This window comes from Brassica oleracea, chromosome C9 (genome assembly GCF_000695525.1).
Source record: "Brassica oleracea var. oleracea cultivar TO1000 chromosome C9, BOL, whole genome shotgun sequence".
Classification (NCBI taxonomy): Eukaryota; Viridiplantae; Streptophyta; class Magnoliopsida; order Brassicales; family Brassicaceae; genus Brassica; species Brassica oleracea.
In genome coordinates, this window is record NC_027756.1 from 50,064,102 (window position 1) to 50,077,379 (window position 13,278).

The 13,278-nt window shown below is 38.6% G+C and overlaps 1 protein-coding gene and 1 long non-coding RNA gene across 4 annotated transcripts; one reads left to right on the forward strand and one right to left on the reverse strand.

Moving 5' to 3' along the window:
- Positions 1-3,120: 3,120 nt before the first annotated feature.
- On the forward strand, positions 3,121-8,904 carry LOC106318278 (U-box domain-containing protein 51). 3 transcript variants are annotated; one of them, XM_013756183.1, is made up of 8 exons: positions 3,121-4,761; positions 5,718-5,900; positions 6,014-6,075; positions 6,186-6,526; positions 6,606-6,885; positions 6,963-7,064; positions 7,318-8,443; positions 8,536-8,904. In XM_013756183.1, the coding sequence occupies exons 1-8, from the start codon at positions 3,261-3,263 to the stop codon at positions 8,547-8,549; spliced, it is 3,609 nt and encodes a 1,202-aa protein (XP_013611637.1). In that variant the 5' UTR covers positions 3,121-3,260; the 3' UTR covers positions 8,550-8,904. The 3 variants fall into 3 exon arrangements, with proteins under 3 accessions (XP_013611637.1, XP_013611635.1, XP_013611636.1); XM_013756181.1 differs by lacking the exons at positions 5,718-5,900; positions 6,014-6,075; positions 6,186-6,526; ... (2 more) ...; positions 7,318-8,443; positions 8,536-8,904 and adding an exon at positions 5,139-5,710 and having other exon boundaries at positions 3,121-4,758; XM_013756182.1 differs by lacking the exons at positions 5,718-5,900; positions 6,014-6,075; positions 6,186-6,526; ... (2 more) ...; positions 7,318-8,443; positions 8,536-8,904 and adding an exon at positions 5,099-5,139 and having other exon boundaries at positions 3,121-4,758.
- A 1,124-nt stretch (positions 8,905-10,028) lies between these two features.
- Positions 10,029-10,803, reverse strand: LOC106317103. Its single transcript, XR_001265053.1, has 2 exons — positions 10,236-10,803; positions 10,029-10,104 (listed from the first exon to the last, which is right to left on the reverse strand). It is a non-coding gene; the product is annotated as an uncharacterized LOC106317103 (long non-coding RNA).
- Between the last annotated feature and the right edge of the window lie 2,475 nt (positions 10,804-13,278).

Sequence of the window (13,278 nt, forward strand, 5' to 3'; positions counted from 1 at the left end):
GAAGTTCCTGTCACAAATAGATCATCAACGTAGATGGCAATGATCAAGACGTCTTCTCCTTCAGTCTTGCAGTACACTGATGGTTCCTTCGTGCACTTCTCAAATCTCATCTCCTTGAGAACCTGATCGAGTTTTACATTCCATGCCCTGGGTGCCTGGCGTAACCCATACAAAGCCTTGTGTAACACATACACTCGATCCTCTTCTCCTTTCTTTTCGAAACCTTCAGGTTGAGTTACATACACTAACTCCTTTAGATCTCCATTCAAGAAAGCGGTCTTCACGTCCATGTGATGTATCTCCCAACCGTTCGTTGCTGCGAGGGCTATTAAGAGCCGAATGGTTTCAAGTCTTGCCACTGGTGCAAACACTTCATCGAAATCTATTCCTTCTCTTTGTACATAGCCTTTTGCCACAAGTCTCGCCTTATACTTGCTCACTGTACCATCCACCTTTCTCTTGATCTTGAAGATCCACTTCAACCCTATAGGTTTCACTCCAGCCGGTCTATCCACAAGTTCCCATGTCTTGTTTCTTGTGATAGACTCTAACTCGGCCACCATCGCCTCAACCCATTCTCGTACGTGTTCAGCTTCAAAATAGTTCTCTGGCTCGCCATCCACTGTGAGCAACAGCATTGCACTTTCTTGATCTGCAAGTAACACATAATCATCGAGATATCTTGGTTTTGTTATGGTTCAGCCTTGTCTGGTCACCAGTGGTTGGCCTCCACCGTTCTGGTTTGCATTATGATCCGCATCTTCTTCTTCTTCCTCATCTTGGTTTATAGCTTCCTGTTCATGATCCTTACCTTGATCATTACCTTCTTCTATATCACCCTCATGTGGAAGCTTAAGCATGCTCGGTTCACAATCAGCTTGGTTTGTTGTACACGCCCAGTCCCAAGCTTTCTCTTCATCGAAAATCACATCTCTACTCACCATCACCTTCCTTGTGTCTGGATCATAAAGTATGTAGGTTTTGGAACCCGGCTCAGTTCCAAGATTGACCATACTCTTTGATCTCTCATCCAACTTCTTCAGATAAGGACCAGTGATTTTCGCATGAGCTACACAACCGAATATCCTCAAGTGCTTGATATTTGGTTTCCTCGATGTAAGGCATTCGTATGGCGTTTGATTTTTCAAGGCTTTTGTAGGAACTCTGTTGATGAGGTAAGTTGAATGTCGTACAGCTTCACCCCATAAGTAGTTCGGCATCTTCATTGCCTTCAGCATACTTCTTGTCATTCCCATCAAGGTTCGGTTTCTCCTCTCCACAACACCGTTTTGTTGAGGTGTGTAAGGCGCAGTTAGGTGCCTTTTAACTCAATTCTCTTCACAGAATAGATTGAACTCAGCTGAGGTAAACTCTCCTCCTCTATCGGTGCGAAAGGTTTTGATGGTTGAGCATGTCTGCTTCTCTACACTCTCTTTAAACCTTTTGAATCGATCGAATACCTCACTCTTCTCCTTCAATAGCATAACCCACATATACCTAGAGAAGTCATCGATCAAGACAAAGACATACTTATTATTTGCAGGCGTTGGTGGTGTGATTGGACCACACAAATCTCCATACAATAACTCTAATGGCTTTGTCGCACGAAACATGGCTTTGGTCGGGAATGACTGTCTGATCTGCTTCCCTGCGAGACATGCTTCACACACGCTTTCTTCGTGTGTTACACACGGCATTCCTACGACCATCTCCTTCCTTACCATGTTATTCATCACTCCATAGCTTATATGTCCTAGCCTAGCATGCCACCTCCATGTAGCATCTACGTCCCTGACATGTAAACATTTCGGGTAGCTTATCTCCATAGGGGTCTTGTAGAGACGGTTTGGATATCTTATCACACGAACTAGCAACCTTCCATGCGAATCTGTGGGCGTTGAGTAGACATCTTTCAAGTTAACCTCACATCCGTTTTCTGTTGTTTGCCCAAGACTCAATATATTGTGCTTCAGATCGGGTATGTAGTATATGTCCTTGAGTGCCTTCTTCTCTCCAGTCTTGCACACAAAGGTAACCACACCCTTTCCTAAAATGTCAACACACGATCCATCACCAAACTTCACCTTCCCTTTGGTGTTGAGATTCAAACTCGAAAAGAACTCCTTGTTCCCTGTCATGTGATTGCTCGCTCCATTATCCAAATACCAGACACTTGCACTTCCTTTGTCGATATCAAGATTCTTCGGAATCACCTTATCTTCGTTCAAAAACACCACCTCGTGTACATAGAGTGCATCAGCCTCTTCTGTCTCGTTTAGGTTGGTTTCTTGATTCTTCTCTGTCTTTTCGGAACAGACAGTTGCGTAGTGACCAGGCTTGTCACATCTCAAACATATCAGATTTGAATGATTCTTCTTCGAGTTGTTATCTTCGGTGTGTGACGCATGGTTTTGGTTGTGTGACCTACCTCGACCTCTGCCTCTACCGTTCTGTCCTCTTTCTCTACCACGGGAATTCTTATAACCCCTCTGACTATGCTCTTCATTGTTCGAAAACATCAGTTTCCCTAAATCTTCTTTCTGAGTTTCTGAGTTTCGTTCACATTGGCAAGTAGCAGAACATATGAATTGATAATGGCATCAACTTCTCTATAGCATTGTTTAGTAGCACGACATAGTGATTCATGTAGCGAAGGGGAAGAACATAGATATATAGATGTATTTATTTATTCATTAGACTATATTTTGATAACCAGTCTTCACAAACTACTACTATTGTTTTAACAACTAATTACTTTAGTTTCAAATTTCCAACGGGCTTGTTTGTATATTCCTAATTTTATTAACTACATACACCCAGAGCCTAGTATGAGTTTTTAATTTATCATTTACATTTTTAAAATTACGAGTCTACACAAGTAATTGCTTCAGGTTTTTTTAATTTTTTTTTTTTTTGAAAACAGGTTTCACATAGTTTGCTTCAGAATTTGAATCACCAAAAAAAACAATGCTTCTGCCTTTTTCTGTATAAACTAATATCTAAAACAACTAAAGAACGTAACAAAAGAAGAATAAAAATGAGTAATACCAATAAATAACGGGAAATTAAAGTAATATTGGAAAAGAAAAAGAGTTGGCGTACCAAAGTCAAACTTGCGTGTTCACACACACATCCCAACAAGTTTCAAAGTCTTGTCTTGAGATAATCTATTTATCAACCAAAGGAAAGATATCTTCTCTTCCAATCCAGAGTGAAGACACTTTTGTCCGAAACAAAACTCACAGACTTACACGACGTCGATGAAAGCCGCCTCAGCCGCCGTTTTCCGGAAAGGAATCGAAGAAAACAGAGACGAGGAGGAAGAAGAAGAAGTCTGTAATGTCTTCGACGCCGAGGTAGATAGCCAGACTCAAACGACGTCGTCCCACGAAACCAAAAACAACAACCTCAAGGGATTCTTCACTTCCTTGCTCCTGATGGAGGAGCACGAGAAGCAGAACCAGGAAGCCCAAAACGCCGCTTCCCGCCGCGAAATGTCCGAGCTCCAGTCCAATTACCGGAAACGAGCCAGAACCATGTCCGATCACTACTCCGATCTCACCGATCACTACGCCGACGCCGTCGATATCAATCGGAAGAAGTCACGCGCCTCACGCGCCGCCGTCGCTTCCGTCTCCGCTGCCGTCACGGAGACAGAGGCCGAGGGGAGCGAGATAACCGGATCCGGTTCGGTTAACGGTACGGGTCAGCAGAGGCGGTTATGGGTGAAAGATCGAAGCCGAGCGTGGTGGGAAGAGTGTAACCGCTCGGATTATCCGGAAGACGATTTCAAAAAAGCGTTTCGAATGTCCAAATCGACGTTCGAGTTAATCTGCGAGGAGCTGAACGCGGCGGTCGCGAAAGAAGACACCGCGTTGAGAAACGCGATTCCCGTGCGGCAGCGAGTCGCGGTTTGCGTTTGGAGGTTAGCCACGGGGGAGCCGCTCCGTCTCGTCTCCAAGAAGTTCGGTTTAGGAATCTCCACGTGCCACAAGCTCGTCCTCGAGGTATGTAAAGCGATTAAAGAAGTTCTAATGCCTAAGTACCTTCAATGGCCTGATGATGAATCTTTAAGAAACATTAGAGAAACATACGAATCGATTTCGGGTATACCGAACGTTGTTGGGTCTATGTATACCACTCACATTCCGATTATAGCTCCTAAGATCAGTGTAGCTTCTTATTTCAACAAGAGACATACCGAGAGGAACCAAAAGACTTCGTACTCGATCACAATCCAAGCCGTTGTGAACCCAAACGGCGTGTTTACTGACTTGTGTATAGGATGGCCCGGGTCAATGCCTGATGATAAGGTGTTGGAGAAGTCGTTGTTGTACCAAAGAGCTAACAACGGAGGTCTTTTGAAAGGTTTGTGGGTCGCTGGTGGGGCCGGTCACCCGTTGTTAGACTGGGTCTTGGTTCCTTACACGCAGCAGAATTTGACTTGGACGCAGCACGCGTTTAACGAGAAGATGAGCGAGGTGCAGAGAGTAGCTAAGGAAGCGTTTGGGAGGTTGAAAGGACGGTGGGCGTGTCTGCAGAAGCGGACTGAAGTGAAGCTGCAAGATTTGCCTACGGTTTTGGGCGCGTGCTGTGTACTGCACAACATATGTGAGATCAGGGGGGAGAGGATGGAGCCGGAGCTCATGGTTGAAGTGGTTGATGATGTGGTTTTGCCTGAAAACGCGTTGAGATCGGTTAATGCGATGAAGGCGAGAGATACTATCTCACATAATCTATTGCATCATGGACTCGCGGGTACTTCTTTCCTATAACTTATGATTATGGAAAATGTACTTATAGTTTCTCCTCCAATAAGCTAAACAGAACTCACTCTGATTCTTTGGTTTATGCATATTGTATTGTACCTTTTAGGTCACAACTGTAACAATAGAGGGAACTTATATGATATATTATATATACATACTATGAGCAAGAATGTATAATAGCTCAATGAGAATTCATTATCTGGTATTTTGTAATGTGAGATAGAGCACTAGCTTGGTTGGGTTTTTACCCTTTTGTGCTATGGTAGTGCTTCAGAAACATGTGTATGCTACTTCGTTGCAAAACGATAACCATTTCATATTGTTGCTAGTTTTGAGGCATCACTCATTTGTCTAGTGGTTCATACTCAGCTAGCGGCTCTCCAATCATGTCGGGATCCACCGATCAGATGCAGACCGACCGGCGAGATAAGATATGTTTTTCCTATATTAATGCCTTAATTAAGATCTTGGAGTTTGTTTTAACTTATAACTAAAACAATAAATGTTTCTTGTTATAATTTCAAAAATTGTTTGTTGTATTTTTAATAGTATAAAAAAGAACTGAAAACCCGTACTAAAGAGAGAAATTTTTTGCATTCTATAATTTTGAAAAAAAAACCCACAAAAAGTTAGGGAGAAAAAGAGAACCACCACCTTAAAAAGGAAACTTTAAAAACAATGGTTGATAATAAATATTGGCTCCCGGTATTTTCTCTGATATTGTTCTAAGGAAGAAGTTTGTTAATCAATCTTCCAGCAAACAGCCATTGAAACAGAGAAGACGAGAGGAGAGAAAGTTAGACCAGGGGAGAAAGAAAGCTAGCTACCATCTTCTTTCTCGTCTTCTCTTCTTGTCTGTTCCCAGACACTACGTCTGGTGACATATTAATATATTATTTATTACCTTATTTAATAGTTTTGTTGGGACTATCGGAATTATTTTCTCTTGATTGATAATAATGGCTCGTTACTCATCGGAAGATGGGCACGCGCCAGCTAATTCGACGGTGGTCGCCATTGACAAAGACAAGAACAGTCACTACGCCTTTCGCTGGGCCGCCGATCATCTCTTCAATATGATCAACAACCCTAACATGATTCTTGTCCATGTTCGTCTTAAAAGTTCAAACCGTAGGTATCTTCTCCTCAGTTTTTTTATATTTATTAATCACCAAATATTGTTTAATAATATAAATAATTCTTTCCTCTAAGTTGTATAACTCATCAAGAAACGTTTGTTGCAGATGGAGACGATGAATTGAATCAGCTTTTTGTTCCGTACAGAGGTTATTGCGCGCGAAAAGGGGTAAATAAATGTCCCTTTCTCTCTATCTCATTCCCATGCATTCAAACCGTATACGTACGTTCGTAGTTGATATTGTCTTTCTTTGCGTTGCGCATGCATGTGTTTATTAGATTTCAATGATGGAGGTTATTCTAGAAGATACCGACGTTGCGAGAGCAATACTCGATTACGTTAACAACAACCTTGTGAACAACATCGTGGTGGGATCAGCATCATCCTCAAAGAACCCATTCGCTAGATCTCTCAAGTTCACTAAATCCCATGACGTTGCTGCTTCCATTCTGAAATCAACGCCTGAGTTTTGTTCCATCTACGTCATCTCCAAAGGCAAAGTTCAGTCTTCACAAGCAGCTCAAAGACCTATCACCAATACGCTTGTCCCACCTCGTGAACCATCATCCGCATTTCATCTCCAAAATCTACCTGACCCTGACCAAGATCCCTTGCCTAGGTATTATAACAAAACCAACATTATTTCTGTTTTGGTCAATCGAAAAGGCTTTAAAATTTTGTTTTTTGATACATTATAGGGGCCAGCGTAATTCAAGAAACACAACTCCAGAGAGGTATCATAATGATAATGGATTCAATGCCATGAGGGAAAGGCGCAGAAGCGCTGCAAATGGATCATTGGACTTTAATTATGATTTTAAGCAGGCAAATGGGCAAAGGAACCCTGTGGGACGTAACTCGTTTTCTGATGAATCGGATGGTGGATCTCTCATGATGGGTTCGGTTGATCTAAGTGCTCAGAATTATGATTTCATTGGTGCATCTGGCTCTTCTGATGAATCAGCTTCACAATCAACTGTATGTTAACACTAAAGCAATACTTTGTTTAAGATGTAACATTAGTATGCACTAAATGGTTGGATGGTTATATGCAGAGAGATATTGAAGCTGAGATGAAAAGGTTAAAGCTTGAACTCAGGCAAACCATGGACATGTACAGCTCAGCTTGCAAGGAAGCACTTAATGCCAAAAAGACGGTAAGAAATATTACTGTGAAGCAAAGCTAGTTGATGTCTTGATAAGAATGTTTTTTTGCTCCATCTTATACGATCATGACCGAATTTGAAAATTTGGCGACGATAAACATTTCTTAAGAACTTTTATAATTTTTTTTCCATAATTTGTGGATTTATGTATATATAAAAAATCTGCATAAATTTTGGGACCAAGGTCAATGTTTCATTGGGCTTAGTCTAAATCCGACCCTGTTAATACTTTATGTTTCTCTAGGCAAATGAGCTCAACATGTGGAAAAAGGAAGAAGCTAGAAGATTTGAGGAAGCTAGGAGTGCTGAAGAGGCAGCCCTAGCTGTTGCAGAGATGGAGAAGGCCAAGTGCAAAGCGGCAATGGAAGCAGCTGAGAAAGCACAGAGAATGGCAGAGCTAGAAGGACAAAGAAGGAAGCAAGCAGAGATGAAAGCAAGAAGAGAATCTCAGGAGAAAGACCGTGCGCTTACTGCTTTGGGACAGAACGATGTCCGGTACAGAAAATACTCTATAGAAGAGATCGAAGAAGCTACCGACAGATTCGCAAGCAACATGAAAGTAGGAGAAGGAGGATACGGACCGGTTTATAAAGGCACACTTGATCACACTCCTGTCGCTATCAAAGTCTTGAGACCTGATGCTGCTCAAGGAAAGAAACAGTTTCAGCAAGAAGTCGAGGTTCTGAGTTGCATTAGACATCCTCACATGGTTCTTCTCCTCGGTGCGTGTCCTGAGTATGGATGCTTGGTGTATGAGTTCATGGAGAATGGGAGCTTAGAGGACAGACTCTTCCGTAGAGGAAACTCGCCGCCTCTTTCTTGGAGGAAAAGGTTTCAAATAGCGGCGGAGATCGCTACTGCACTCTCCTTCCTTCACCAAACAAAGCCAGAGCCTCTCGTTCACCGTGACCTAAAACCTGCTAATATACTCTTAGATAGAAACTACGTAAGCAAGATCAGTGACGTTGGACTAGCTCGGTTAGTCCCTGCTTCGGTGGCTAATAACGTCACACAATACCACATGACATCTGCAGCAGGAACGTTCTGTTACATAGACCCTGAGTACCAGCAAACGGGGAAGTTAACCACGAAGTCAGATATATATTCGTTAGGGATAATGCTGCTTCAGATCATTACTGCTAAGAATCCTATGGGTCTGGCTCATCATGTGTCGATGGCTATTGAGAAAGGAACTTTCAAGGATATGCTTGACCCGGTTGTGACTGATTGGCCGGTTGAAGAAGCTATAAATTTTGCTAAGCTGTGTCTGAAATGTTCAGAGCTAAGGAAGAGAGATAGACCAGATCTTGGAAAAGATATAGTTCCAGAGCTTGTCAGGTTAAGAAACTTGGGCTTGGACAATGAGTCAGGTATGTTATGATACATATTAATACTAAACACAATCTTTATATTTGCTAAAACCTTATTGCTTAAGCTTTGAATATGCTGTATTATTCATTAGGAAGCCAGAATTAGCAGCTGGGTCTGAAGATCATATACATTTCTTAATTATTTGAAGACTTCTATGAGAGAGAGATTGCTTGCTTCTCAAGAAAAAAGTGGCAAGTGAAGTGCCATCCAGAGATGGTTTAAACTAAGATATAAATTTGTCAATATTATATATGTATCTGTAACATAATACTTCCACCTTTCTGGCTCTCGGATTAAAAGTATATATTGAACAAAAAAGCAATGGTTCATATGTTAATGTTCCACTTCTCGTAGCCTAACCAAGATGAATCTATTGATTTATTCAAACGTTATCTCTCTGTTCCTCCTATGTTATGTATCCAGTTTGGGATGGTATTCCAAGACGCCGTTACATTATTTATACATATTGTTACGACACCGTTACGACACATTCACATTAAATAGTATAGTTTTCTAACTCCAATATTAAACTCTTTTATCACTCTTTTGCTGTTGACATCAAGCTGTTTTGTATCAAATAAGAAACCTATAAGTATGATATTATCCAACTTTAATGACTCCACAACCCATCACTGCAAGAAAAGGACAAATGACGAGAGTTTTGTTTTTCGTTTTTCTAATTATCTTTTCATCATGTAAGTTATACTCATTTACTTAGGATAAATAAGTATATATACGCTTTAGTAATAAACATGATGTGTTGTTCACTATATCTTTTGATGATTTTTTTATAGATGCATCAAATATTATGGGAAAATCTAATTCAAAAGAGAAACCACCTTCTTCCAATTCTGCACAAAGTCCTCAAATTGATTTTGAGAGAGAAGATCAGTTTACATATGACGATCGTTTGAACACCCCTGAAAGTCATAGGGGAGAAATAGTTAGTTTTTGTCATGAATGTATACATGAATGTAAGCTGGTGGACAAACGTGTCTTCGCTTGTAGTAATTTTATTTGCCTTTGTTCACCCGAGAAACTTGACGACTAAATATTGTAATGACTTTCAAACGATTCAATTAAATAGATGATGATGTTTTTATATCATACTCCTTCTTCACCTCCCAGTTTTGGACCATGTACATCTATCAATATCTGGTTTTAAACTTTTAATTAAACTCTGGTTAATCAATGTGAAAGCAAGTTGTATATGATATGTTTATGTGTCACAATTTTGATGTAATTAGGGGTGACAAACACTAAAATACCATTAATGAAAATCATATGAATATTTTTAATTTTAGTGGTAATTTGTGTAAATTACACATGAAATAAACGACTGGACAGGACATTAGCCAAATAGATACACGATCTTGTATATTTTTGAACGAATAGGGGATGACAACTGACGAACCCTAATTGATAAAAATATCCCTTACTTACAAGCGATAAACTATCTTAAATCCCCATTCATATAACTAGCTAACTAATCCATATTGTCTATGAAAAATGAAAAACAAACTCGCAGCACGACATTCCCGATCGTCACACAAGGTTCTCACAGTTTTCACAGTCCTCTCTTTCTTTTTTTATCAGGTGATAGTGTGTATCAGATTTGATTGGCCGCATAAATCGAACAGAGGCATTTGTTCAAGTCCAGCTGTATTATATTAAAAATGGAAATTCTCATATATTATAATCATGAAACAAAAATATTTGATCTATATAAATGTAATATATATAGTTAAATAATTAAATCCAGATCTAGTTGCAAACCTCTCATATCATTACCTTTTTGTTAATCAAAAAATTTCCATCTTTTGCACAGTCTTTTGGTCAGGAACCAGTTATTGATAATCCAGTTCCCCAACAAAGTTCCAGGTTTGCTGCTTAGGAGCAGGATTAAACCTTCCACAAGAGCTACCTACGCTTAGATACCTCAAATTACTTTTATCCATTTGATGTTAGTATAACTAAGCATAGAACCTTAAAATAATCAAACCAAATATAGATCTTTTACCAAACAAAATTAACCATTTTCAAAAGAAAAGAGAGAGAAGGGGTGACAGAGAGAGAGTAAGCACACATAGCTTCAAGCATGAAACCCTAATTTTGAAAAAAACATGCAAGAAAGCCACCATGTGTGCTCACTCTCTTCTGTCACCTCCTCTTACCTTCGATGGAAGAGAGAGCATGTGACCAGACTCAAAAACCTTGGCTTGTCGAGAACAATCAATTCAACTGACAAATCTACCTTCATATGCACACACATATGTCTAATATATACATATATATGTATAACTAATATAACTTTAAAGATCATATAGTTATATATCATTGTTCTATCAGGGATTTAAGACTATACCTTACATCTCTCTATCTTTGGATGTGGGAAGAAACTGAGACCTGTCGGGCCTTTTTATAGCCAAATGGTTAGAAAGAGAATGCTATAAAAACAAAGAGAGAAAAAGAAAAAAACTCAAATCTTCTCTCATGAATTATTGATAAAGATTGTTCGGTTTTCCAACCACGTGAATGGCTATCTACTAAGATGCCGACTTACTACTTGATGTTTTCGATGTCACCTTCTCTTTTGCTAATCAAATTAAAAGGCAAACCCTTTATAAAATTTATCATTATTTTACATTGATATCTCATTGGTTTATATTTTATATATTGTCAATACATATAACATCGTCATTTATGTACATATGATTTTGAATACAGAATAATATATATTTTTAGTGACGAGTTAGAGCATTTTCAATATATTACTTTTAAAATAAATAATTACACAATGTAATTCAGTTTCATTCTTATTTTGAAAATAAAAATGTAGTAATAAATAAGAACAAGATATTTATTCTATTTCAAAGTAATTTACTTTATCTGTTATAAAACAAAAAAAGTAGAGTTAGAGGAATTTTTTTCCAAACCTTATTTTAAAATAAGAAATGAAATAAGAGTGCAGATATTTCCCTAAATTTTCCAAAATGTTTAGTGTGAACAACATATCACTTAATAGTGCTTATTTACAACTAATGTGGTCCAAACACTTTGGAATAAAATATAGCTGAAGTTTGTCAAACAAAAAAACATTGGATGAAGTTTAATTCTCTTATTATGAATAGATTAGTTTGAGAATTTTTGCTAGCGAAAAGCATATTATGACTTTTGTTTTTTTAATGATTTAATAGAATATAAAACTGGACCGACCAATTACAAATCAACAGAGACTCATCATGAAAAAGTACACCCACAGCCAAATATTCAATACGGCTCTAAAGCATCTTAAAGCATGCATGCTTTTTTCAAAACATTTTAATATGTATGACATGCTCTATTTCAATGAAACTTCCTCCATCAATACGTATTTAATTCCATCACAAATTATATTGATAAGTTTCAAGAATCTTCCATCGAAACATATATTTGTATGTCATTGTTATACAACATGTAATACCACATGTATTATATTAGTTTTTACATGACTTCTATGGTAAAGAACGAGAGTAAAGTCAACACAAAATGTAAATAATGAGCATGTTAAAAATTAGTTTTGGGTTAGAATTTTGTAATCCTTTTATCTTTTTTTCTTATTTTATAACCATTTTATTTTTTTGATAAACATTTTCTATTTTTCTTAATGTTCTAGTTGTTCAACTAATTTTCCCACAAATTGCTATCTCCTACTTTAACTTTTTCTATATCCAAAACCACGGCGAGATGAGATCTGCTGAGAATGTGAACATGTAATGAACTAATGATGACACCTGACCTGCTGCGTGAAGCATTGGTGCGTACAAGTACAACCAGGTTCAGAGTATGAGATAGTTGGTCTTTTTCCTGTCAGGATGAAGGACGATATATACTACTACAAAAAAAACAATCAATCTTAGCTAATAATTCCGAATATGGGAATGCGCATATGATTCCTCCTTCCTTAACAAGTTTCCTTTTTGGGAAAACCACACACAATAGAACCATAAGTTATAAATTAGTATTTGATTTTTCAGGTTTTGTTACACATTTTAATAATTTTATTTATATAGCATTATACTTGCACTACAAGAAAACAGCGGTATTCTGACGGACATTCCGACGGAAAATGAAATCCTCGGAATATCCCGAGGAATTTCCGAGAAAATTCCGAGGAAACACAAAATTTGATTTCCTCGGAATTTCCTCGGAATATACCGACGGAATTCCGAGGAAATATCAATCCGTCAGAATATTCCGAGGAAAAATGTGTTCCTCGGAAAAAACCGATGAATTCCAAGGAAATATTATAGCCGTTGGAGAGCCGTTGGGGGATTTTACAAAATTCCGAGGAAATTCCGACGAACTAGCCGTTGGCGTCGGAATTCCGTCGGAATTTTCTCGGTCTGTCGGCAGGATTTAAACTATAAATACAAGCAGTCATCTTCCTCTTCATTCACTCCATATCTTCATCCTCCCTCTTACTCTATTTACACACGAATTTGATTCATAAAAAATATGTCATCCTCCATCGATGGGATAATCTAATCGATTGATCACATTGTTACTCTTTGGTCCATCTTAGTGATCGATCGATGCGTTTTTGGACATATATCCATCGATCGATCCGTTTATAAAAAAACTTACAAGATTTTCCGAGGACATTCCGAGGAACGCTTGAGATTCTCGATCGATCGATGTGATAATCTAATCGATCGACCACATTGTTACGCTTTGGTCCATCTTAGTGATCGATCGATGCGTTTTTGGACATATATCCATCGATCGATCCGTTTATAAAAAAAAATTTGACGTATTGAAACCCCAAACACTAGTTCCTCGGAATTTCCTCGGA